The sequence below is a fragment of the Hibiscus syriacus genome, unplaced genomic scaffold (genome assembly GCF_006381635.1).
Source record: "Hibiscus syriacus cultivar Baekdansim isolate YM2019G1 unplaced genomic scaffold, ASM638163v2 tig00109972_pilon, whole genome shotgun sequence".
Taxonomy (NCBI): Eukaryota; Viridiplantae; Streptophyta; class Magnoliopsida; order Malvales; family Malvaceae; genus Hibiscus; species Hibiscus syriacus.
In genome coordinates this window covers 948,865-974,474 of record NW_024062543.1, presented here as the reverse complement: position 1 = coordinate 974,474, position 25,610 = coordinate 948,865, and the positions used below count along the sequence as shown (strand labels likewise).

The following is a 25,610-nucleotide window of genomic DNA, read 5'->3' as shown; positions in this document are numbered from 1 at the left end:
AAGCATAATCACTTTCGATTCAATTGTTCATTTTTTCATCAAAAAGGTTGAATGCTAGAAATTAGAGTTAATTAGTTTTTAGAGCTTGCTGTAATAATGTGTTCAAGGTCAGAAGAACATAAGAGAAGAAGAAGCAGGGGGAATGTTGAGAGTTACTGCACTGCATATGTATGCAACAGTCCCAGGCGTGCTTCCATGCATGCTCATCCATGATATGGTTGAGATGGTTATAGAATTAATAAGAGTCTATAAGCTAGTTGGTTAACATAACAGATTGTTGTTATGAAATTCTGTTAGTTTAAGCTTAGTAAAGCTCGTATATAAGGTGCAGGGATTGTAAGGCTTGTAATCATCTTTTATTGGTTGAATAAAAGTGTGTGTACTGATTCTTAGAGCAGTGAGGAAGGTGAGAGGTGAAGTTCACGCGTCGATCTGGGAATTGAAAAGTTGGTACACGCGCCGATGATGGACGATCCACATTCACTGTTGATGGTAACAACGGCTGCTGGTGTCTTAAGGGTTATGAAAAAACCCTAATCTGGGTCAACTTGAACCGTTTGATCAAATTCGATCCAACATTTATTGCATGATGTGGCTGAAGCAGAAAAGGGTAAAACCCTAGTGGGTTTGGGTTGCAACGGGCTTCATTCTGAGCCTGAAACGGGTCAGATCTTGGGTCGGGTTGGCTTGTTGTTAGGCTTGAATGCTTGAACCAGGTGGGCTTGTACTGTTGGGATTTGTCCTTGTAGGCTACGGGTTGTTATATTTAGGCTAACTATAATATGAAAATAAATAATAATATTAGTAATAATAATGATAATAATAATATTTAATTAATAATTGGAAATGATAATTATCAAATAAGATCCGGACAAAAACGAGTGTCTACAGCTGCCCCTCTTTGCACATTATTGTGTTAACAAGAATAGGGCAAAGGCAACAAGTTTTTTTTCCGGTTATTTCTTAGGCTTTGAAATTTGATATAAAAGATGAGACTGCTCATCCATGTTGAAGAGGTATAGCCGTTTTCAAGTAAATGTTTGTTGAAGATGACGATGTTCATTCTCGTTGAGGAAATCTGGTCAATTTGGAGATAATTTGGTGTTGAAGACGACACTGCTCATCCGTGATGAAGAGTTCTGGTCGTTTTTAGGTAAATTTGGAGACAACAAGGTTCCTACGTGATGAGAAAATCTGGTTATTTAAGGGTGACTATGCTCCTACGTGATGAAGAGATCTGGTCGGTGGATGATATTGTTCCTACGTGATGAGGACGTCTAGCTATCTTTAGGGATAATTTGGGGGACAACATGGTTCCAACATGATGAGGAAGTCTGGTTATTTGAGAATGACGCTGCTCCTACGTGATGAGGAGATATGCTCGGTGGATGACATTTTTCCTACGTGATGAGGACGTCTAGCGAGACAAAATTTATTTTTAGAGAAAATTGTCTCAAACGAGACAAAATTTATTTTTAAGAAAACAATCTCAAGTGAGATCAATTTTATTTTTAGAAAAATGTCTCTAGCGAGATGAAACATTTTTTCGAGAGAAACAATCTCAAAGGTTTATTAATTTTGTTTCAAGTCAAACAATTTCCAAATTTTGTGTTTTGAGGGAAAACTGTCTCAAGTGAGACAAAATTTTTTTTTGGAAAACTATCTCATGTGAGATCAATTTTGTTTCAAAAATTTCAAAATTTTTGGAAAAATGTCTTAAGCGAGATTAAGTTTGTTTTGAGAGAGACGATCTCAAAGGCTTACTGCCCATTCCTACTCAGTCTGCAACCATAAAACACTGTATCTGCCCAATAGATGTTTCTTTTTACTGTAATCTTCTCTTAGATAGGATTAGATTGGCTAGTTTGATGCTTCGTTTGATGTGCAACTTCATGGGTTGTTGTTGTAAATTCCATATGGCTATAGAAATTTGATAGCTGGTAATTTGTAGGAAGACTAACTACTTGTATTTGGCTACGTTTAAAGGAGTTCTGCAAAATATGCCCTTAATGAATGCTGAATATTTAAGCTCTGTGTTACTGTGTAGGAATTGGACTTCATTTTGTATCTTAAGTCTTAACCATTTGATTTTTCTTTCTATTCAATAAAGCTCTGCGACTGGAGAATGTGATGTTGATCAGAATTTCTATACATAATGTGCTAAAAGTCCGTAGTCATCAGTGATAGCCTTGTGGTTTATTTACCAAATTCAGAGTACACAAACGTTGTAGGATGAATTGAAATTTGGTAGCCATTGAGGAACGAATTTGAATATAAAGCTAAAAATTTACCTGTAGGTGATATACTGAAGGGGTCAGTTTGTCCCTTGAAGAAATTCTCAGTCTGTCCTGAACTAATTTAGCTTCAGCATTTAGTCTTTTTGCTTTCTTATCATTTAGAGGCCTTGTTCAGTGTGATATGAACTAATTCAGCTTCAGGTTTTACTTGGAATCTAACCAAATACGCTATATCCATTTGAATCAGATTAAGATACCAGCATACATTGTCGATCAGCGTGATGGAAAATCGATGAAGCGGCCCAAACATATCTTTTACTATTTTCTCTTGTGAACAGTTTGCAGGTCAGTTTCCATCTCTCTTTACTTTCCATTTGTATGCTTAGTTTGATGTTCATCTTAATTGAGAGTTAAAATCATATCCATAAAAGAATCTATTCATGATTGGGTTATGGAATCAATTTGATCAAACAGTTTCCCTTGTTAATCTTGGTTGGTCAATTGAGTATCTGAAAATCATGGTTTTGAAAATGATACAGAGATATTTTTTATCATTAAATTATAAGATTTTAGCTGGTTTATGCTTGCTACAGTTTCCCCAAAGATTAAGCTCAAGTTGACAATATGACATGCTTGCAGGATCTGAATGATGATGTTAATCGAGACATATGCTACTTGCACTCGGGTGAGTGTTAGATGCAGGTATGTTTTTGGAAAGGGTATTTTGTATATTTGCTAAGTTTTTCTATATATTTAGATGGTCATATTCATGTTTGGAAGAACCGGCAATTCTAAGGTGTTTCCTATTAATGCATTGTTCTGGAGATTTGGAGCTTCAAAGAAGCCTAAAGAAGCTACTGAGTGAGTTCATCATCCAAGAATTGAAGACCCAAATGTTTCATAAACAAAGATAGTGGCTTGGCCTCAAATCTTTTGTTACTTGTGAAATCAAAACAATAAACAAGTTTTTGATCATGTAAAAATGAGTACATCCCTGAATACAATTGTTGAAAATCTTCATAAATTGATCATTATTCAACTTGACCAATTACCAGCATTTTAATCTTAAAGTAAAATCTAAACCAATCTATATACTTTAATACAACTCTTGTCTGAATGAAGAGGGTCTCTGTCTTCAGCCACGTCTACAAGCCCATGGCTTTTGTTTTGTGCAACACCCAAGTCTGGGCCAGCCCACACGTTAGGACCTTATAAAGATGACATAGGTCAATTCATGATTCAGTTGGAAACCGACTAAACATCCCACACCAGCTAGAGAAACAGAAAACGAATAGTTTATATGCACCAAGCAGCCGTCTCATAATTGTCCCTTCGGGGACATCCGATAAAATTGGAACGATACAGAGAAGATTAGCATGGCCCCTGCTGCGCAAGGATGACACGCACAAATTGAGAAATGGTCCTAATTTTTTTCTCATTTTTTGGTGGCCTGTTTCTCGATTTCCTTTCCTGCTGGTCTGTTTCCATCTTTCTCTGACCATTTTCTTTGCGTTTTTTTGCTTAGTTTGATGTTCGATTTCATGGGTTTTGTTCAATCTGGGTTTGGTTTTTTTAACTATCATGAACAGTGAGTATGATTCAGACATTTATTGTTAGTGATTTGAGATAGTTTGTTGATTTAGCTCGTGGGTTTTCATTGTAGGTTCAAAATAATTATACAACTTTGATTGCTGGTAACTAGTAGTGATTATAGATTACTTGAGCTTGGCTATGCTTAATGGAGGCTTTCATTCTTGCAGTGTTCATAGTTGATTTCTTTATAAATAGATCAAATAGTTTCCCTTGAGGCCAATTACAATTTTTACTGGTCATTGTGTTCATGAGTAGAATTTGTATACTAATATGCTAAAAATTTTGCATCCATCAGTGATAACCTTCTGGTTTCACCAGAATTGAAGGGCCAAATGCTGCAGGATAAATTTGGAATTTGGCACCATTGAGGAATGCATTTGAATTGAAAGGTCAAAGTTCACCTGCAGTTGAGTTGCTGAAAGAGGTTAGAATGGCCACAATTTCATGTACTTGTCTTGCTAATTCAGACTCTAATGACTGCCAGCTTGTCACTTTGAATGCATAAAGGTTGTCCCTTCCAAGAAATTCTCAATGTGACCTGAATTAATTCAGCAGCCTAACTTTCTTCTCTCATCAGGACTGGCAATGATACACAAATCAAACTCCCTTTTCCTTTTACTTTTTCCAAGGTTTTTTTATCTGCGACAGTTTAATGACTTTGCACCAGCGGTAACATCCTGCAGATGAACTAGTAATGGCATATGCTCATTTATTTTCCATGTATTATCTTAATCTATTTTTTCTCAAGGCTCCAAAGTTCAATGTCGTTTCATTGTTCGGTATCTTTTAGTCTATCAACCATGTATGGTAACAGTATTTCAATGCTTGTTCCTGGGAATTGAAACAGAAAAAAAAATACATTAGGATTCTTGTGAAACTGAAGAGTTATTATTATATTAGTATAGATAGTAAACCAATCTTCTTAAGTTCTCTAATAAGAATTACAATAAGAAGTACAACACATAGGGTTTAACCAACATATGAGAACATATTTAGTTGTAGCACTGAAGGTGCAACTCTTGCGACTCAGTTTATATCAGTGCAATGCAATGCAATGCAATGCAAAGCATGAAGTTTTCTAGTCCAAGAAAAATAGTAATAGCTAACTCTATTTTTGCATAGAATTCTTCAACAGTAAACAACTTCAAGTACAGGAAGTTTTCAGATGAAGTGAAATTTTGATTGTGTCATCCATCAATAGGAATTTCAATGCCGTTTCTGGGTTTTTTTTAGCAAAGGCGTACTTACATTTATAAGGTAAAGATTACAGCCAAAATGATCAATAGCAGCAAGAAACTTAACAGAATGGCAAGGAAGTGGCAGAAAATGACTGTCAAGGGGAGAAAAATAATTTTTTTTACTGGGGACGTCCAGTGCAAAAGTTATAGCAGGTGAGTTGACGAATCTTCGGTGGCTGAAAAAGGTCATTTTGTCATCTAAACCACAGATCAGAAGCACCATATCATGCCCTTATCATATCTCAGCAATAACATATTTGTTGAACTCTTAAAGTTAGTCATGGTCCTATAATATTGCCCTGAGATTCATTCTTCTTCAAGTACACAGTCTTTATTGTTCATCTTGTGACTCATGGTTTATTTTGTACAAGACAACTAGTAGGACGATGTTCTCTTTACATTCAAACTCCATGTGCCAATAGAAAAAACTAGTATGATTATCAAATATGATGTATGCCTCTCCTACCATCACATGGTTTTGCATTCATTGAGAGCTACATTGATGAGATTGTCCCCATGGATAAGTGACAGGAAGGTCATGAAATTGATTGGATTTGAACAGAGACAAGGTACAGGTGGCAATTTGCTTGAGTGAAGGCTTCTTATTACTATTTAAATTAATCAATATTATTGCAGGACTGGATCATATTGTCAAACCACTTGGCAGATGGATAAAGATGTGCCAGCAGCCACTGGTATGCTCCATCTTGTTGGAACTAATCATCCAATAAAAGCAGGCAAGCCCCCTTGCAGATTAGACATAATATGACATCACATGGCTTTGTTTCTAATGAATACCTGAAATTTAATAATGCATTAAAGGGATGTCTCTAGACCTTGTGATTATACATTCTTCCCAATTCCATTGCCTCATATCAAGCACAACAGCTTCATTTAGCAATTAGAGTTCTAAGACCTAAAACTTCCCTTTTTTTTCTCTTTCATCCGAGTCTTTCCAATTACACAAAGTAAAACAAGATGATCAGTACCAAGAAGCTTATCAAATTAGCTAGAAAATGGAAAAATATAGCTTCAATTAGGAGAAAAAGAATCACATTACCAGGAACCACCAGAGAAGCTGAAACAACCAGTTGCAGCACATCATTGGTGGTCGACGAGGATCACTTTGTCGTATACAGCGTAGATCAGAAGTGTTTTGTGCTTCCTTTGGAATATCTAAAGAACAAAATTGTGATGGTGCTGTTCAATTTGGTTGAATAAGAGTTTGGACTTCCAAGGAATGGGCATCTCATCATGCCTTGTGATGCAACCTTTATGGAATATGTAATTGATCTAATCAAAAAGAAACCGAGTAAAGAAATGGGGAAAACATTGATCATGTCCGTAAGCACCGGCCATTGCTCATCATCATATCTTTATTAGAAAGAAATGATCCAACAATTTTCAATATACAGCTTTTGATCCACATCTTTTGTAGATAAGATTATCAAAAACATTAAAAAAAAGTCTCTCATGTATAGTTGTCTTGAACCTTGATATGGAACTTACTTCTTATCGACAATATTACATCAATAATTTCAATCTAAAAAGACTAAATTATCATGTCAGATGATACTATTACCTAAACAATTTTGCCAAGACAATATATAGAAGACTAAGAACTGGGCCAGCCCATACGTTAGGACCCTATAAATATGAGATAGGCTAGTTAATTATTCCGTTGGGAACCAACTAAACATCCCACACCAGCTAGAGAAAGAGAAAACGAATAGTTTATATCCACCAAGCAGCCATTTATTAATTGTCCCTTCGGGGACATCCGATAAAATTGGAACGATACAGAGAAGATTAGCATGGCCCCTGCGCAAGGATGACACGCACAAATCGAGAAATGGTCCAAATTTTTTTTCTTTCATTTTTTGCTGGCCTGTTCCCATCTCTTTCTTTGCGTTTTTGTGCTTAGTTTGATGTTCGATTTCATGGGTTTTGCTCAATCTGGGTTTGGTCTTTTTTTTAACTATCATGAACAGGGAATATGATTTCGACACTCATTGTTAGGGATTTCAGATGGTTTGCTGAATTAGCTTGTGGATTTTAAGTTTATTTCGGCAGTGAATATGATTTATTAGAATAACCAGAATTTCGTGTATTTCTGTTGCTGATTCAGACTCTAATGACTGTCAGTTTATCACTTTGAATGCATAAAGGTTGACCCTTCAAATAAATTCTCTATGTGACCTGAACTAATTCAGCTTCAGCCTTTAGTTTTAGCTGTCTAACTTATAGAAACCTTGCTCAGTGTGACATGAGGTAATTCATCTTCACTGTGTAGTTGGAATCTATGAATTATCCTACATCCATTTGAATCAAAATAGTAAAACTCTTCATTATATAAACCTGCTTAGAGCAAAGATTAGCAATTCAGAGTGCTTTTTACTGAGAACTGTCCGGTTTATGACAACATAGATTAGCAATTTATAGATCCACCATCTCCATCGAATTGGATCTAGTATTTTTTGTGCATACCTTGAAAGGCATTGCTAAAAATTACTAAACTAGGATTAGATTGTTAGCCGGTCAAGGACTGACTGATCAGAATTGTTTTTACACCTCAGAGACCAAGATGGCCACAGTCAAAGGTACACTGCATGAAATCTTCACTCTTGCTGTCATTTTATATGTTCCAGATACAAGAAATAATCTCCTTCATGTTGTGAAATCAGGGTTTGTTTCATATAAGAAAACTAGATCACTTGGCAACACAAAAAAGTCAGTCCCCTCTCTGCATTCAAACTCCACGTGCCAATAGAAGAAACAAATAGGACGATCAAAACATGATGTATTTCTCTCTTACCATTTCATGGTTGTGCATCCCTCAAATCTTCATTCAGGACTACATTGAATAGATTGTCCCCATGGGTAAGTGACATGAAGGTAATGAGAATGTTTGGATTTGAAGAGACAAGAAAATAGGTTGCAATTTTCTTGAGTGAAGGTTTCTTATTACTATTTAAAGTAATTAATCTTATGTAAAGAGGATCCTAAATGAAATCGGTTATCAAATCATGAGCCAATATTATTGCAACACTGGACCGTATTGTTGTTAAACCACTTGGCTGATGGGTAAAGATCTGTCTGCATGCACTTCTATGCTCCGCCTTGATGGTTTAATCATTCACTAAAAACAGGCATGCCCCCTTGCAGATTATCCCTCATAGCTGCCATTTCATGGATTTGTTTCCTATGAATACCTGAATTCTACTAGTTCATTAAAGAGGTTGTCTCTAGCCCAGGGTTTCAAATCATGGTCCGAAAATGTGATTTCGTCCGCGAAATAGCAGTTTCGCCGCTGTCCGAGTTACCCGCTACACCCGCAATAGCGCCCGCGGCGGCCACAATCAGGGTAAATCCGAAATGAACGAAAACATGACCGCGATTTGAAACCATGCTCTAGCCTTGTGATTATATATGTTCATCACAGTTGCATTGCCTTACATCAAGCATAACAACTGCATTTAGCAATCTGAGTTCTAAGACCTAAAAATTGCCTTTTTTTTCTTTCTTTCGTCTCAGAGACCTTCCTACTAAACCAAGCAAAGCAAGATGATCGGTGCTAAAAAGCTTATCAAGTTAACAAAAAGATGGCAAAAAATGGCGTCTATTAGGAGAAAAAGAATCACATTACCAAGAAACTTGAGGGATTCTGAAACAAACAGTTGCAGCACATCATCAGTGGTCGACAGGGGTCACTTTGTTTTATACAGTGTGGATCAGAAGCGCTTTGTGCTTCCTTTGGAATATCTAAAGAACAACATTGTGATGGAGCCATTCAACTTGGCAGAAGAAGAGTTTGGACTACCAGGCAATGGGATTCTCCTCATGCCTTGTGATGCAAACGTTATGCAATATGTAATTGCTTTGATAAAAGAGAAACCAACTAAAGAAGTGGAGAAAGCATTGATCCTGTCTGTAAGCACCAGTCGTTGCTGCTCATCGTATCTTTATCAGCAAAAATGAAGCTACAGTTGCTGATATGTAGCTTCTGAAGCAATTTATTTATTTTTCTTTTATCGTCTTGTAATTGGTCCACACTTTTGTAGTTTAAAGCATATAATGCAAAAACTTCAACTTTTTGTCTCATACTAGTTTTTCTTGAACCTCGATAGGGAATATACGTCTTATATACAAGTTCATAATAGAAAGAGTGACTTATCAAGTCAACTAATACTATTACTAAACAGTTTTACCAAGAAAATGTATATAAGATTCAGAATTGGAATCCGCTGTTAGTATATAATAAAAACGCAATCCTCTGTTATTTGTCAATATGCAGGAACCGAGCTCAATTTTTTATCTGCCATGTTCTAATGTGTTTTCTTTTCTTTTGTCTCAATTGGAGAGAATTAAATTCCCTTTTTATACGTCATAGAAGCATCATTCTGAAACTTCCTCACCCATTTTGGTGAGCTTAGAAGAGTACAAATTAAAGGGCAAGGAAGCAAATTTTGATTTGTTACTTTGTTAGACACAACTTGTCCAGGCAGAGGTGAAAATCAAAGAAGGTAAAACCTTTGGAGAGTATCATATGAGCATAGAGTTGACGTAAAATTCTACCAAATTCGACCCAACAATACGAAAACTCCAGTACATGAAGTATGATGGCGACCAGGATCTCACTGTTAGATATCTATGAGAGCCATTTACAGACAGATCAATGTGGAGTAGAATAATTATGAGATATCTAAAAGCATAACAGCCTGGAGATATTGATGTTTCAATCATATTAGTTTGTTGGGGGGCAAAGCGTAATTCAGAAATTAGTTAAAGCCGTCAGTCAAGGATTCTTAGTAAACTAGAAATGTAATATTTTCTTGTTAAGTAATATATCCAGATCATATGGGAACTATGATGCTGGGTCCTGCACATCACATGCCACGGTTCTGGAAAAAAAGGATTGGACCACTTCCATTACTTACCAGACATGCACAACTGGCTGCCTTCCAAATGATCTCTCACATTTTCGACCCATATGGTTTTGCTTATTTGCTTCCCTTGAATCCCGGCATTGAAATGCTTCATTCAAAGGACTGCTTTTCAAGACGTGAGTGTATATATATTCATCCATTTTCCATTTTCATCAGTACAGCTAAACAAAACCTTTCAGTTCCCTTCGATCTTTACTTTCTCTTGCCTACAATAGCCTCCCTTATTTTTGGAAAAAAAAAGAAACAAGATGATGAGTGCTAAGAAGCTTATCAAATTGGCAAGGAAATGGCAAAAACTGGCAGCAATCAAGAGAAATAGAATCACTCTCGAGAACCAGTGGGGAAGTTGACACTAACAGTTGCAGCACATCATCAATGGTCGAGAAGGGTCATTTTGTGGTGTATAGATCTGATGAGAAGCGGTTTGTGCTTCCATTGGAATATCTGGAGGACGAAATTGTGATGGAGTTGTTCCAACTGGTAGAAGAGGAGTTTGGGCTTCAAGGCAATGAACATCTCACCTTGCCTTGTGATGCAGCCTTGATGGAGTATGTTATTTGTTTGATCAAAAGGAAAGCAAGTAAAGAAGTAGAGAAAGCATGGATTATGTCAGTAGTCGGTGTCTGTTGCTCATCATTATCGTATCCCTATCTGCAAACAAGCCAAAAGTTGCTAATATTGAGTTTCTAAAATCAAATGGCACTGTACATATAATAAGAAAAGTCCAGATTTTGTTTCATATTCAGTTATCTGCAATGGCAATCATCCATCCTTTGTCCTTTTTAGAATCATATGAATATAAGAATTCCAACACATAGGTTTTAACCAACATATGAGAATATATTTATTCGATGCAACTCATCTTACCACTTAGTTTATATCAATGCAAAGCATTGAATTTTCTAGACTCTTAGAAAAATAGTAATGACCAGCTTTACTACTGCATAGAAATTCTCAGCAGTGCAAAAACCACAAGTAAAAGACTTTGTTAGATGCTCGATCTTGTATGGTGAATGACAAATTGATTGTTTCATCCAACAATAGGAATTTCTGTAGCATTTCAGGGTTCTTTGGCAAAGACATACTTACTTTTGCTAGGTAGAGATTACAGCCAGAATGATCAGCAGCAGCAAGAAACTTAATAGAATATCAAGGAAACGGAAGAGAATGATTGTCAAGGGGAGAAAAAGATTTCATTTACCGGGGACGTCTAATGAAAAAGTTATAGCTGGTGGCATTGATGAACAATCAGTGGCTGCAAATGGTCATTTTGTCATCTACGCCACAGATTCAAAGCGCCATGTCGTGCCCTAATAGTATCTCAAAAATAACATATTTGTTGAACTCTTAAAGCTGTCAGAGGAAGAGTTACTTCAACAAAATGTCAAGGAAGTGGAAGAAGATAACTGCCATTGGAAGGAAAAGAATTACTTCACCAAGTAGTAGAATTGATCGAAAGACGGCTAATGCTGATCGTTCTAATAAACAATCAGGCGTTGATAAAGGCCATATTGTTGTCTATACAATGGATAAGGAGCGTTTTGTGATTCCCTTGGCATATCTCAATAACAGTATTTTCCATCAACTTTTCAAGATGTCTGAGGAGTTCGGACTGTCCAGCTAACATTACCGTGCAATTCGGTCATAGTGAGTTACATAGTCTTGTTGGTACAGCAAGGATTAGCTAAGGATTTGGAGACAGCAGTGCTCAGTTCAATCAGTGGCCACGGATGCTCGTCATAGACTACAATTTTCCATAAAGGACACGCCGAAAAACGGTGTCTCGTCCGTAGATTCTGAACATATTTACCATGTAAAGCATTATGAAATTTTCAACCCCAGAAGGGTATGAAAGAAACTTGTATAGATAATTCTTCGTGGAATGCTAACTTCATGAAATGCAGTAGATCTTTTTGATAACTAAAATGAATTAATTTCGTAACATCTACCATCTCATGCAAACTGCAAATACATATGAAGGTAAAATATTAAAGCTCTCTCAGGATTTCAGGAATCCAGTAATCTCAAATCTGTATTTAAACTTTATTGGACATCTCTAGATAATATATTCCAGCATAGTGACTGACTAAAATTGCTAAATAATCAAAATTAGTTACCTTTCCTATATAGAAGTAGATTGATTCAGAGTAAAATAAATAAATGATAAAAAGAACAGGGGATGTAGCTCAAATGGTAGAGTGTTCGCTTTGCATGCAAGAGGCACAGGATTTGATCCCCTACATCTCCATTTTATTTTTAATTTCAAAGAAGAAGAAAAAAAATACATAGCAGAGAACTTTTCAAGGAACCTTCTTGTGGTACCAAATGTCATATATCCATTTTAATCGGATTAGTAAGATACCAGCATACATTGTTAGATCAGAATGATGGAAGATCGATGAAGAGGCCTAAACATATCTTTTACTAATTTTTCTTGTGAACATTTTGCAGGTCAGTTTCCATCTCTGTACACTTTCCATTTGTATGCTTAGTTTGATTTTTTGGTATAACCACCGGTATCCAATCTATTGATAGACTAATCCGGATCAGGTGTTGCAGAGGCAAGGGTGACCCTCCCAACCCAGTTTGGTGTTCATCATAATTGAGAGTTAAAGTCATATCCATAAAGAACCTTAATAGAATAACTAGAAAATGGCAGAAAAGGATTGTCAAGGAAAAAAAAGATTTTCTTTACTGGGGACGTCTAATGATAAAGTTATAGCTGGTGGCGTTGATGAACCATCTGTGGATGAAAATGGTCATTTTGTCATCTACACCACAGATTCAAACCGCCATGTTGTGGTCTCCTTGTTGTATCTACACCAAGGCAAGAATCAAGAAAGCACCCTTCATTGACCTGTAGCTTCTAAAACAAGTTATAGTCAAATTTGTAATGATATACTATTTTCACTGATTCTATATGGAAATAGAATCAATTCTCTGTATATTGATATGAAACAATTTTGAACATTATAGATCAGCAACTTAGTTGGTCGTTACATTTTTTGCCGTGATTCAGATCCTAGTCCTTTTTGTGCATATTGTGAAAAGGTCCTGCAGAAGAAGTTTTACTTTGAACCGACTGATAAAATTTGTTTTTACACCTCAGATCAAGATCAAGATGGTCACAAGAGAAGGGTAAATGGCAACAAATCGTCACTCTTGTAGTCATCTTATATCATATGTTCCGTACGCTAGAAATAATCTCCGTCGTCATTTGGATCAGGGATTATTTCATACAAGACAACTAGACCACTTGGCAAGACAAAAAGGACAGGTGGGAATTTGCTTGAGTGAAGGCTTTTTATTACTATTTGAAGCAATAAATCTTATCTAAAGAGGATCCTACAAGTGTTGAAATCTGTGATGAAGAATCAATAATATTGCAACAACAGTGGACCATATTGTTGTTAAACCACTTGGCAGATAGATATAGATGCATCCCCTTCTATGCTCCACCTTTCAGATTAGACCTAATATCTGCCATCACATGGTTTTGTTTCCTATGAATACCTGAAATTTAATAATTCATTAAAGGGATTGTCTCTTGGCCTTGTGAATTGTGATTATATATTCATTTCAAATCCATTGCCTTGTACCAAGCACAACAGCTGCATTTAGCAATCAGAGTTCTAAGACCTAAAAGTTCCCTCTTCTTTTCTTTCATCTGAGTCTTTCCCACTAAACTAAGCAAAGCAAGATGATCAGTGCCAAGAAGCTTATCAAGCTAGCAAGAAAATGGCAGAAAATGGCTTCAATTAGGAGAAAAGGAATCACATTACCAAGAACCACCATGGAGGCTGAAACAAACAGTTGCAGTACATCATCGGTGGTCGACAAGGGTCACTTTGTTGTATACAGCGTGGATCAAAAGCGTTTTGTGCTTCCTTTGGAATACTTAAAGAATAAAATTGTGATGGAGCTATTCAACTTGGCAGAAGAAGAGTTTGGGCTACCAGGCGATGGGCATCTCATCTTGCCTTGTGATGCAAACTTTATGGAATATGTAATTTCTCTCATCAAAAGGAAACCGAGTAAAGAAGTGGAGAAAGCATTGATCATGTCAGTAAGCAGCGGTCGATGTTCATCGTCATATCTTTACCAGCAAGAAATGAGCCAAGACTTGCCAATATTGAGCTTCTGAAGCAATTTTTCTCATCTTTCAATTGATCCACACCTTTGTAGATCAAAGAATATAACGCAAAGACTAACTTATCATGTCAACTAATATTATTACTAAAAAGTTGTGCTTAGAAAATTTATGTAAGATTCAGAATTGGAATCCTCTATCACTATACAGGAACTGATCTCAAATATTTATCTGTCGTGTTTTAATGTATGTTTTCTCTCAGTGCGGGCCGTACACATCCTTTGGAGCCTATCCATCGGAGCACTGAATTGCAGTAAAATTCTACCATTTCGGACCCTACGATTAAAAAATGTCAGTATAATGGCGACCGGGACCTCACTTTTAGTGTTAGTTATCTCTTGGAGCCATTAACAGACAGATGAATGTGAAGCAAATTAATTACTAAGATATCCGAAAGCATAACCGTCTATAAAGATATGTTTTCAACCTTGTAAACCATCCACCGCCTTTGTACATTAAGATGTGTGTATATATATATAATGAGATAAGTTCAGAGCTTTGTTTCAAGTTCAGTTGTCTGCCATGGAAATCATACATCCGTTTTTCTTGTTAGAAAATTGAAGGAAAAAAGAAGCGAAATAAAGCCTAACAAATTCTCTCCCTCCCAAATTCTCTCCCTCCCAAATTCTCTAACCTTAATCAGAAATTCAGAACTGATATTAACACGACATCACGAGTCCTGGTTCTTTAGAACTTGGTTTTCAATTCGACAACGGCCTGTGTACATTGAGATTGTAGAGCAATGAATTCAAAAAAATATCCTTTCCAAATGAGATAAGCTCGGAACCAACTAAATATCCCACACCAAGGATGACACGCACAAATCGAGAAATGGTCCAAATTCATTTGCTGGAAGATGCTAGAATGACCACATGTATTTGACTGGCTAAATGCTAATTCAGACTCTAATGACTGTCAGCATGTCACTTTGAATGCATAAAGGTTGTCCCTTCAAAGAAACTCTGAGAACTAATTCATCACAGTAACTTTCTTCCCTCATCAGTACTAGCAATACAAAAATCAATCTCCCTTTTCCTTTACTTTTTCAAAGGTTTTCATCGGCAACACAAATGGAAACAACCATTATACCTCAAAGAAGCTTACTAGAATGACAATGAAGTGGCAGAACATAGCATCCATGGGAAGAAACAGAATTGCTTCAGCAAGGGCTAATACAAATATGGCTGCTGCAAATCAATCTAATAAATCATCACTAGTTGTTAAAGGCTGCCTTGCCATGTGATTCAGTCCTCGGGAATTACATTGTGTCCCTTGTGAAACGAAGATTGGCTAAGGATTTGGAGAAACCAGTGATTGATTCCGTTACTGCTTGCTGTTGCTCGTCATATTTCAATCGAGAACATGCAGATCCACATTCACTTGCTTGCTGATTCTAAGTAAATATGCTTAGTCGTCTTCTATATAATTCTGCTATACAAAAACTTCTCATTCTAGGTGTATTTTGTTCAAAGTAACAGTGTATTAACAAAGGATGTTTCCTCAAAATGATATGATTCTTACCAGAAGATGTTTCATTTTCAGTAATCACCTGTCTCTTTTCAGTTCTTTCAATCTCAGAAAGTTAATTTCCTTTCGCTTTATGATGCACTTGAAATATCTAGCCTTACATGATATTAATCTAGCATCAATTTTTACATGTGCCAAAGCATAGTTTCACATATAACCATGCAAGTGATGGAACAACAAATGCAGAGCAAATATCTAGCCTTACAATATATAACTGTTTGTGATGCCCTAAGCATATCTTAAGAATGGTATTTTTCGGAAACTCTTCAACATGTCGGAGGACATTGTTATGATGACAGGAAAGTTAGGGTTGGATCGTGTGGATTTGGGGGAAACGGTGAAGGGAAGAATTGGGAAGTCACAGCAGAAATTAGGGGAAGATCGAATGAAGTTAGGGATTGAGAGGGAAGCTAGGGATTGAGATCCTATCTGTGGAATTGGGGATTGAGAATCGAGAAAGAGATAAGAAGGAAGAGTAAAGACGAGATTGAAGGGGGCAGGGGAGAGCATAATGGGTTTTTAATACTTAACCCAATATAAGTTCAGGTGGGCTTCTATGTTGGGCTGGTTTGAATAGAATCATTTTAGGAGAGTTGTTTGGAGGGTGAGTCAGCTTCAAACGGTTATTTTGTTAGATTTGCTGTTATGACAGCTGGTACTGAGTATAAATAATTTGTACCCATCCTTTAAGGAATATCTTATGAATGAATTGCAAGTTTTATGTATCTATTTCTCTCTACATTTCTTAAATCCCTAAAAAAATTCTTTCTTATTCGATCCGAAAACATAACAATTGGTAATCAGAGCTGAGTTTTTTGATCCAAAATCAATTGTTCACACTGGGAAAGACAAGAAAAATGCAGAAAACTGGGACCACAGAGGTACCAGAACAAGTAGCATTGGAGGAGGAGGAGACCTTACCATCTTGGTGGGCTGGGCAGAAGGCAGAGCTGGAAGAAAGGATACAAACCTTAGAAGAAGGTATGACTGAGAATAGAGGGTATTTACAGAGGATATTACAGCTGGTTAATCAGGCAGCGGAGGAAAAAGATTCACCTAAGTCAGTGAAGAACCAACCACCAGCAGAGGAGAAACAGAACAAAAGTGAAGGTAAAGTACCATGCTTAATTACGGTTCTTAGTGAAAATGAGAAGTACACATTTCAACCTAATGAACCTGGGATTCTAGCCTCTAAACCTGTGGGGTTTACTGGACCTCCAATTTTTAATCAGAAGATGCAAGAAGAGAAGCTTATGGGTAGTTCTAGTGAGAGTAAGGGAGGAGATGAGCATGTTGATACTAGAAACTACTGTAAAAATCCTTTTGGGAATCCTAGTTCTGTATTACCTAGACCAAAAGTGGAATTACCATTGTTTGAGGGTAATAATCCGAGGGGTTGGGTCAGGAAATGTCAGAAATTTTTTAATCTGTTCGGAATACATGAGGAGCAGAAACTGGAAATAGCTGCTATGTATTTAGTTGGAAAGGCTGAGACGTGGTTTGATGGGTACATTATGCAAAAGTATAGAGTGACATGGCATGAATTTGAGGCTGATTTGTGTCACAGATTTTGTGATAGAAATTATTCTGATATTATTGAAGAATTCAATAAGTTGATGCAGAAGGGGAGTGTGGAGGAGTATCAAGAAAAGTTTGAAGAATTAAGGCCTTATTTATTGCAACAGAACATGCAGTTGGGGGAGAATTATTTTGTGTCCAGCTTTATTAGTGGTCTGAAGGAGGAATTAAAACATAAGGTGAAAGTGTTGGAGCATATTTAAGGAAGTTTGTTCTTGTATTTTTTGATGATATATTGATTTATAGTCCTAGCTTGGCAGAGCATAAACAGCATTTAAGAACTGTGTTGGAAGTTCTGTTGAAAAACAGGTTATATGCTAAAAGGAGTAAGTGCTTCTTTGGACAGCAACAAGTGGAATATCTAGGGCATTTAATATCAGCTGATGGGGTGGCAACAGATCTTAACAAAATTAAAGCTATGCAACAGTGGCCCTTGCCTAAGAATCTGAAAGCTTTAAGAGGATTTTTAGGCTTAACTGGTTACTACAGGAAATTCATAAGAGGATATGGGGAACTGAGTAAGCCCTTAACTAATATGTTGAAAAAGGATGGGTTTTGTTGGTCAGAGGAAGCCAAAACAGCTTTTGAAAAGCTAAAGAAAGTTATGTGTAATGCTCCTGTGTTGGCTTTGCCTAATTTTGAGCAGAAATTTTTTCTGGAAACTGATGCTAGTTCAAAAGGGATTGGAGCTGTTCTTTCTCAAGCAGGGAGACCTATAGCATATCTGAGTAAAGCTCTAGGTCCTAAGCATGCAGATCTTTCAATCTATGAGAAAGAGTATTTGGCCATTTTGATGGCAGTTTCTCATTGGAGGCATTATTTGGAGAGTGGATCTTTTGTCATTAAAACAGACCATGAATCCTTAAAACACTTACTTGATCAGAAGTTAACTACAACTATCCAGAAGAAAGGACTTACAAAGTTATTGGGGTTGGATTATATTATTCAGTACAGAAAGGGTAAGTCTAATAAAGCAGCAGATGCACTCTCTAGACAACAAATGGATTCTGGTGAATTTGTTCAAATGAGAGTTACTGTTATAACTCCTACTTGGGTACAAGATATTGAAAAGAGTTATGAAGAAGATGTTATAGCCCAAGAAAAATTTCCTATTCTGGTTATTAAGCCAGATGAATTACAGGACTGGAAATTATCGAAAGGAATTTTGTATTTCAAAAATAGAATTTATGTGGGCAGTAAGGGGGATTTGAGGCAGAAAATAATTGAAGCTTTGCATGATTCACCACAAGGAGGTCACTCAGGCATTCAAGCTACTTATCAGAAAATTAAGTCTTATTTTTTCTGGCCAAGGATGAAAGTTCAAGTTCAAGAACATATACAGCAGTGTGATGTGTGTCAGAGGACAAAAATAGAACATATTTCTAAACCAGGATTGTTACAGCCTATTGCAGTCCCAAACAATGCTTGGGAAGTGATTACAATGGACTTCATTGAAGTAGTGGAGGTGGCTAGAGTTTATCTTGATCAGGTTTACAAGTTACATGGTCCTCCTAAGGTGGCTATATCTGATAGGGATAAGTCTTTTACTAGTCTGTTTTGACAAGAATTAATGAAGCAATTGGGGTCAACTACTTTATTTAGTACTGCCTATCATCCTGAGACAGATGGCCAGACAGAGAGGTTAAATCAGTGTTTAGAACAATATTTGAGGTGTATGTGTTTTTTGAAACCAAAGACTTGGTCCAAATGGTTAGCTCAAGCTGAGTGGTGGTACAATACTAATTACCACTCTGCTCTTCAAATGACACCATTTGAAGCTTTATATGGATATAAAGCTCCTAATGTCACATGGACAACAGACTCTAGAGTGGAGGCAGTGCAAAATGTTATGCAGCACAGGGAACAGTTAAATTCATTACTACGAGAGCAATTACTTAAAGCTACCAACAGAATGAAGCAGATGAGTGACAAACATCGAACAGACAGGGAATTTCAAATTGGTGATGAAGTTTACCTGAAGCTCCAGCCATACAGACAAACATCATTAGCCCTAAGACGAAATTTGAAGCTGGCTGCTCGCTATTTTGGACCCTACAAGATACAAAATAGAGTGGGTCAAGTTGCTTATAAACTGGAGTTGCCAGCAAATTCGAAGATACATCCAGTTTTCCATGTCAGTTTACTTAAGAAGAAAGTAGGAGAAAAAGGACTTATCTCGATCGATCCTCCAGAGGTCGCTTCGGATGGACAACTGAAAATTTATCCAGCCCTAGTTTTGGATCAGCGAGTGGTTACAAAACAGAATCGAGCAGTCATTCAACTGCTTATTCAGTGGACAAATATGAGATCAAATGAAGCAACTTGGGAAGATTACACTGTACTGAGACAATAATTTCCTCAGTTTGATCCTTGGGGACAAGAATCGTCTGGAGAAGGGGGTATTGTTATGATGACAGGAAAGTTAGGGTTGGATCGTGTGGATTTGGGGGAAACGGTGAAGGGAAGAATTGGGAAGTCACAGCAGAAATTGGGGGAAGATCGAATGAAGTTAGGGATTGAGAGGGAAGTTAGGGATTGAGATCCTATCTGTGGAATTGGGGATTGGGAATCGAGAAAGAGATAAGAAGGAAGAGTAAAGACGAGATTGAAGGGGGCAGGGGAGAGCATAATGGGTTTTTAATACTTAACCCAATATAAGTTCAGGTGGGCTTCTATGTTGGGCTGGTTTGAATAGAATCATTTTAGGAGAGTTGTTTGGAGGGTGAGTCAGCTTCAAACGGTTATTTTGTTAGATTTGCTGTTATGACAGCTGGTACTGAGTATAAATAATTTGTACCCATCCTTTAAGGAATGTCTTATGAATGAATTGCAAGTTTTCTGTATCTATTTCTCTCTACATTTCTTAAATCCCTAAAAAAATTCTTTCTTATTCGATCCGAAAACATAACAGACATGCAGAAAAAAAGTATATATATATCATGCAAAACATGCTATCTGCAATCCCAACAGGGCGAGGAGAAGAAATTTGCAAACAACTTCAAGTATAGGAAAATTTCAGATCCCCAATCTTGCATTATATATATATATATATATATATATATATATATATATATATATATATATATATATATACACACATAGGTGGAGAAATATTTTGATTGCTTCGTCCATCAATAGGAATTTCAATACTATTTCAGGGTTTTTTTAGCAAAGGCCTACTTACATTTATTATAGGTAAAGATTGTAGCCAAAATGATCAGCAGCTGCAATAGTGGTAAGGAAATGACTGTCGGAGAAAAATAATTTCTTTACTGGGGACGTCCAGTGCAAAAGTTATAGCAGGTGAGTTGGTGAATCTTCGGTGGCTGAAGAAGGTCATTTTGTCATCTACACCACAGATCAGAAGCACTATGTCATGCCCTAGTCATATCTCAGCAATAACATATTTGTTGAACTCTTAAAGTTGTTTGATGAAGAGTTTGGTCTATCAAGTCATGGTCCTATAATATTGCCCTAAGATTCATTCTTCTTCAAGTACACAGTCTTCATTGTTCATCTTGTGACTCATGGTTTATTTTGTATAAAACTAGTAGGACGATGTTCTCTTTACATTCAAACTCCATGTGCCAATAGAAAAAACTAGTAGGATAATCAAAATATGATGTATGTCTCTCCTACCATCACATGGTTTTGCATTCATTGAGAGCTACATTGATGAGATTGTCCCCATGGATAAGTGACAGGAAGGTCATGAAATTGATTGGATTTGAACAGAGACAAGGTACAGGTGGCAATTTGCTTGAGAGAAGGCTTCTTATTACTATCTAAAGCAATCAATATTATTGCAACACTTGATCATATTGTTAAACCACTCGGCTAAAATTACACAAACGATCTTTTAATTATAAGATGTTATTTTGTTGAATCTTTTAATTATTAAAAATTATAAAATAATTACTTAATTATAGGTTGATATTTTGTTAAATCATTATGTTATTAAAAATCACAAAATGATCATCCGACTATTAATGTATTCCAAACACATCATTTTTCATTAAAACAATTATAATTTTTTTTGTTGAATGTTAATCTGTTGACTAAGATATGATAAAATCTGATATCTGAATCTCAAACAATTATATAGCTCAAACGATTTTAAAATCATATTTTATCATATCTACACCAACAAATTAACATCTAGCTTAAATGATATTTTTTAAGAGTTAAATATCCCATTATTCTTTGAATTATACTATTTGTACCGAATTACCCCTTAAAATATTTTTTTGAAACGTTTTACTCCTTTACTATAAATCGTTATCTCGTTTATCCCAAACGTTAATACCGTTAAAAAAAATTCACAGACCAATCAAAACATGCCACATCATCCTTTAATATTTATTTTCTTTATCCAAATAAATAAAAATCAATTAATAAAATAAATACCGAAATTATCCTTCTTCACCACCTCACCCCAAATTTTCTTTTTCCTAACCAACACAAATTCAATTTGGAACCATATTTTCCTCTATACCATCAGTTTGGTTAGCGAGAAAATTAGACAAAAACAAAGTCAAAAAGGAAGAAATTTCCAGAACCCTTTTACAACGAATAGCTTCAATCTCATAAAACCCATCATCAAGCTTAATCATGTGTTCTTCTTCATCTTCATTATCTTCCTCTTGTTCTTCTCCTTTTTCCTCATCATCGTTGTCCACTTCTTCTTCTTCTTCGTTTTTCCTCATTATCTTCCCCAAGTCCTTCACCTTCAAGTATTTGCTCTGCAGTCCCTTCTTCCTCACCTTATATTATTATCTTGTTCCACTCTCCTCCTTTCATTTCCCAAACAATAATTACAAGAAAAAATTGAAATTATATTTTATTTTTTTCTTATCATGTTCATCGATTCTTTCGTTTTCGACAACATAAGTAGTTATGACATTCATTAAAATAGAAAAAAACTAGGGTTAAATATCGAACCTCATGATCGCAATCGACGAGCTGTTGTGGAAGAATACGAAGAGAAACTGTGTCAAGAAGAGGAGCTAAAGCCCATGAAGGACAATATAGATCTTGATTCACAAACGAAGAAAACGTTCGGCCAAGATTTCGAAGAGATTATTGGGAGTTTCTAGTCAGCCGCTTCAGTTTTCAGCAAGAAATTACAAAAATGGAGGCAGAAACAAAAGCTTAAAAAGAGTAGAATTGGATGTGGGTCCGCGAGATTACCAGTCGAGAAGCCCTTAGGTACACAATACAGAGAAACCCAGTCAAAAATTGCCGATTACGGGTTCGGAAGACTGTCATTTGATGATCCGAGGTATTCTTTCGATGAACTCACTGTTGCCATCAATCAGGACAAAACCCTCCCCGGAAGATCGGCTCTTACGAGGGATGAAATGAAGGCTGATAAGTTCAGTTCTTGTAGGATCGGCTCAGACGAAGGATTAAGCTACAGAGTGAAGGAAAAAGAGCGAAGAGGGAATGAGGAAGGAGAGAGTCTGATAAGTGTGGGAGAAGAGGGGTAATTTAGGGCTATCATCTTTTATTTTTAATTAATTTTTATTTATTTAAATAAAGAAAATAAATATTAAAGGATGATGTTGCATGTTTTGATTTGTTCATTAATTTTATTTTTAACGCTGTTAACGTTTTGAGATAAACGAGATAATAATTTATAGTTAAGGAAGAAAAACGTCTCAAAAAATGTTTTAAAGAACAATTCGATACAAATGATATAGTTTAGGGGTAATAGGGGTATTTAAACCTTTTTTAAACAAAAAAAGAATGAATTTCGAACATATGAATAATCAATGATTATTTTATAATTTTTAACAATCAAGAGATTCAATAAAATATTATCTTATAGTCGAAAGATCATTTGTAACTTTTAATAATTAAAAGACTCAACAAAGTAATACTCTATAGTAAGTGACTTTATATTTAGTTATGTGGGTTATAGTTATAGATTTAGGGAGTGATTGGATTATAGAATTCAAGATTCCTGATGGCATTTTTTTTTCAGATTCAAATTCTCATGTTTGGATGGAAAATATTCTCAATAAGGAGTAATGATATATTTCCAACAGTAAAAAATTCTCTCCTTTTACGGGAATGTTAATCCCTTACTTTTCTTAAGTATTATTTTATTCCCATGTGCTGGGATAAAATACCCTTCATTTTCTCCCAAGCGTTGTTTTTGCCTTCGCGTTCTCTTTGTTATTTCCTTCCCTCTCTTTAGTTTCATCTTTTCGGTTCTTCTTTAGATGATCTGTAAACCTCTTTCATGGAAAACACATTTTCTTGAGATTAATTAGGTTTGGACAATACAGTCAATAGCGAAGGAAATAAGAATCACAAATACTGATGAACAATCTGGAAGAGTCCAAACCGGATCTCTACCCACAACATCAACGAGAACAAGAGATGGCAGCCTCGTCGGCGACGATTGACGGAATAGCAACGTCGGCTCTCCGGTCAGTTCTCCAGAGAGTCCAACAGGTCGCCGAGCGATGTGGTCGTGAATCGCAGCGGATTCGCGTAGTTGCCGTCAGTAAACGAAACCCGTCTCCCTCGTTCGCCAAGTGTACGACGCCGGTCATCGATGTTTCGGCGAAAACTACGTCCAAGAACTTGTTGAGAAAGCCCCTCAGGTTCTTCCTCCACTTCATTCAAAAGAAAAAGCATCAAACTAGTAAAAAAAATCATTTCTATTTTGAAAATGATAAAGTACCGAAGTAATAATCATTTCCGTGCTTGCAATCACAACTTTCGGATGACATAGAGTGGCATTTTATTTGGAATTTGCAGAGCAATAAATTGAAGCCTTTGATTGGTAAGCAAAGCTACGTGTTTTTAGGAACTTTCGAATAAAATGTCCGTGTTTACATCATAGTTTATTATTACTGCTTTTAAGCTGAGCTTTTTTAATGGGGTATCTGAAATTGAACTTTTACTTCATTTGGTTTTGCTGGAGGGCAATGTTTGTTGTGTGTTTACTTATTATTCATTGTTATACAGCTGCTGTGCCGAACCTCGCCATGGTGGAAACTGTAGATGATGAGAAGGTAATTCTGTTCATTTCCATTAGTATAATTGCTATAAACTGTTCCTTTATGTATTGGAGACAGAATTAGAGACAAATTTTTTAATTAATTTATACCTAATTTTGAATCTAGTTTTAGCGAGAATGACTTATATAATTTTGTTTTCTTATATCATTAATCATTATGTCAAAGCTTTCAATTGATAGTGTCAATAACAACATTCATAATGTGGCCAAGTATTTGTGTTTTTTCCTCATTAAACTGAGCATCTTCCTTATTTTGGGCCAGATTACAAATCATCTTAATCGTGCGGTTAGAAACTTTGAAAGTCTTAGTCCAGGTGAACACCAGTGGAGAGGAATGTAAGTAAATTTAGTAAATTTATTTTTATTACAACGAAAATATATTGTTTTTCGTTGAGTTGTGTCAAGGCTTTGCACGTTCAAGCGTGTTGTCATGTATTTGTCTTTAAGTTTGCTAGATAAAACTGGTCTTGTTTCTTTAGCTTCTAGTTCCGTACTATGCTCTATCAACATGGCTATTGGAACCTAGTTCATTGGGGCTAAGTACCTAGTTAGATTAGGTCAAGTATATTTTGCTGACAAAGAAGCTTCTTTTATCAACACTTGGAGATCGTTTTCATAGTATTTTCCTGCATCATGTTATTGCAGCAAAATCTGGTGTTGAGCCTTCAGGTTGTGTGGAACTTGCAAAACATGTTAGTCTAAATTTCCCGAATCTTCAATTTTGTGGATTGATGACAATCGGGATGCCTGATTATACATCTACTCCGGAGAATTTCAAGGTGGTTGAACTTCTTATCTCGGGTTTTCCATCCTTTTCAATCGATTCTTTATTTTTCTAACAATATTTATTTGATATCCAGACATTAAAAAATTGCCAAAGTGAAGTCTGCAAGGCTCTTGGAATACCAGAAGAACAATGTGAACTGTCAATGAGAATGTCTGGCGACTTTGAGCTAGCTATAAGGATTGTTTTCCCATTACCATCTAGATAAGGAAAACTTTATGTTTGTATGCAATTGGCTTTGTCTATGCTTTAGCCATGCACAAAACCATGCTATGTTAGTCAAATTTGGGTGTGTTAGATATGAGTATACTTAATTTTTTTTCGAAGTTTCTCATATATTTCGAGAACTCTTGTAGGGTTGTACCTTTATACTCATGTACCTATTGTGTCATATTCCCTAACCAAACCCCATAGAAGTAGCATTCAATTATTTTAAAGCTTACGAGAGAACGATTGTCTAATGGATTGTCTCATTGTTTCCGCAGATTGAAATGGGCAGTACCAATTTCAGAGTTGGATCAACC

General features: G+C 36.2%; 2 protein-coding genes, 2 long non-coding RNA genes, 2 other non-coding genes and 2 pseudogenes across 11 annotated transcripts; 7 read left to right on the top strand and 1 right to left on the bottom strand.

Annotated features, from left to right (window-relative positions):
* Positions 1-2,481: 2,481 nt before the first annotated feature.
* LOC120211419 lies at positions 2,482-3,108 on the top strand. Its single transcript, XR_005524597.1, has 3 exons — positions 2,482-2,582; positions 2,877-2,922; positions 2,995-3,108. It is a non-coding gene; the product is annotated as an uncharacterized LOC120211419 (long non-coding RNA).
* A 455-nt stretch (positions 3,109-3,563) lies between these two features.
* On the top strand, positions 3,564-3,669 carry LOC120211582. Its single transcript, XR_005524619.1, has one exon. It is a non-coding gene; the product is annotated as a U6 spliceosomal RNA (small nuclear RNA).
* A 522-nt stretch (positions 3,670-4,191) lies between these two features.
* Positions 4,192-15,397, top strand: LOC120211418 (auxin-responsive protein SAUR68-like). 6 transcript variants are annotated; one of them, XM_039209956.1, is made up of 2 exons: positions 4,192-4,254; positions 8,603-9,140. In XM_039209956.1, exon 2 carries the CDS (start codon positions 8,633-8,635, stop codon positions 9,044-9,046), a length of 414 nt encoding a protein of 137 aa, XP_039065887.1. In that variant the 5' UTR covers positions 4,192-4,254; positions 8,603-8,632; the 3' UTR covers positions 9,047-9,140. The 6 variants fall into 6 exon arrangements, 5 of the variants coding, with proteins under 5 accessions (XP_039065887.1, XP_039065889.1, XP_039065888.1 ...); XM_039209958.1 differs by lacking the exon at positions 4,192-4,254 and adding an exon at positions 5,531-5,543 and having other exon boundaries at positions 8,603-9,141; XM_039209957.1 differs by lacking the exon at positions 4,192-4,254 and adding an exon at positions 5,596-5,643.
* Positions 6,833-6,935, top strand: LOC120211579. The gene has a single exon (XR_005524616.1). It is a non-coding gene; the product is annotated as a U6 spliceosomal RNA (small nuclear RNA).
* On the top strand, positions 9,916-10,753 carry LOC120211416 (annotated as a pseudogene).
* LOC120211417 (auxin-responsive protein SAUR67-like) lies at positions 13,601-14,362 on the top strand. The gene has a single exon (XM_039209953.1). It carries the CDS (start codon positions 13,715-13,717, stop codon positions 14,156-14,158), a length of 444 nt encoding a protein of 147 aa, XP_039065884.1. The 5' UTR covers positions 13,601-13,714; the 3' UTR covers positions 14,159-14,362.
* Positions 15,398-21,924: 6,527 nt separating the features above from the next.
* On the bottom strand, positions 21,925-22,758 carry LOC120211420. The gene is made up of 2 exons (XR_005524598.1): positions 22,211-22,758; positions 21,925-22,062 (listed from the first exon to the last, which is right to left on the bottom strand). It is a non-coding gene; the product is annotated as an uncharacterized LOC120211420 (long non-coding RNA).
* An 838-nt stretch (positions 22,759-23,596) lies between these two features.
* Positions 23,597-25,296, top strand: LOC120211295 (annotated as a pseudogene).
* Positions 25,297-25,610: the final 314 nt, after the last annotated feature.

Excerpts from the sequence above, each read along its gene's own strand:
- LOC120211418 (XM_039209958.1), top strand. The coding sequence starts at position 8,633 with ATGATCGGTGCTAAAAAGCTTATCAAGTTAACAAAAAGATGGCAAAAA.
- LOC120211417 (XM_039209953.1), top strand. The coding sequence starts at position 13,715 with ATGATCAGTGCCAAGAAGCTTATCAAGCTAGCAAGAAAATGGCAGAAA.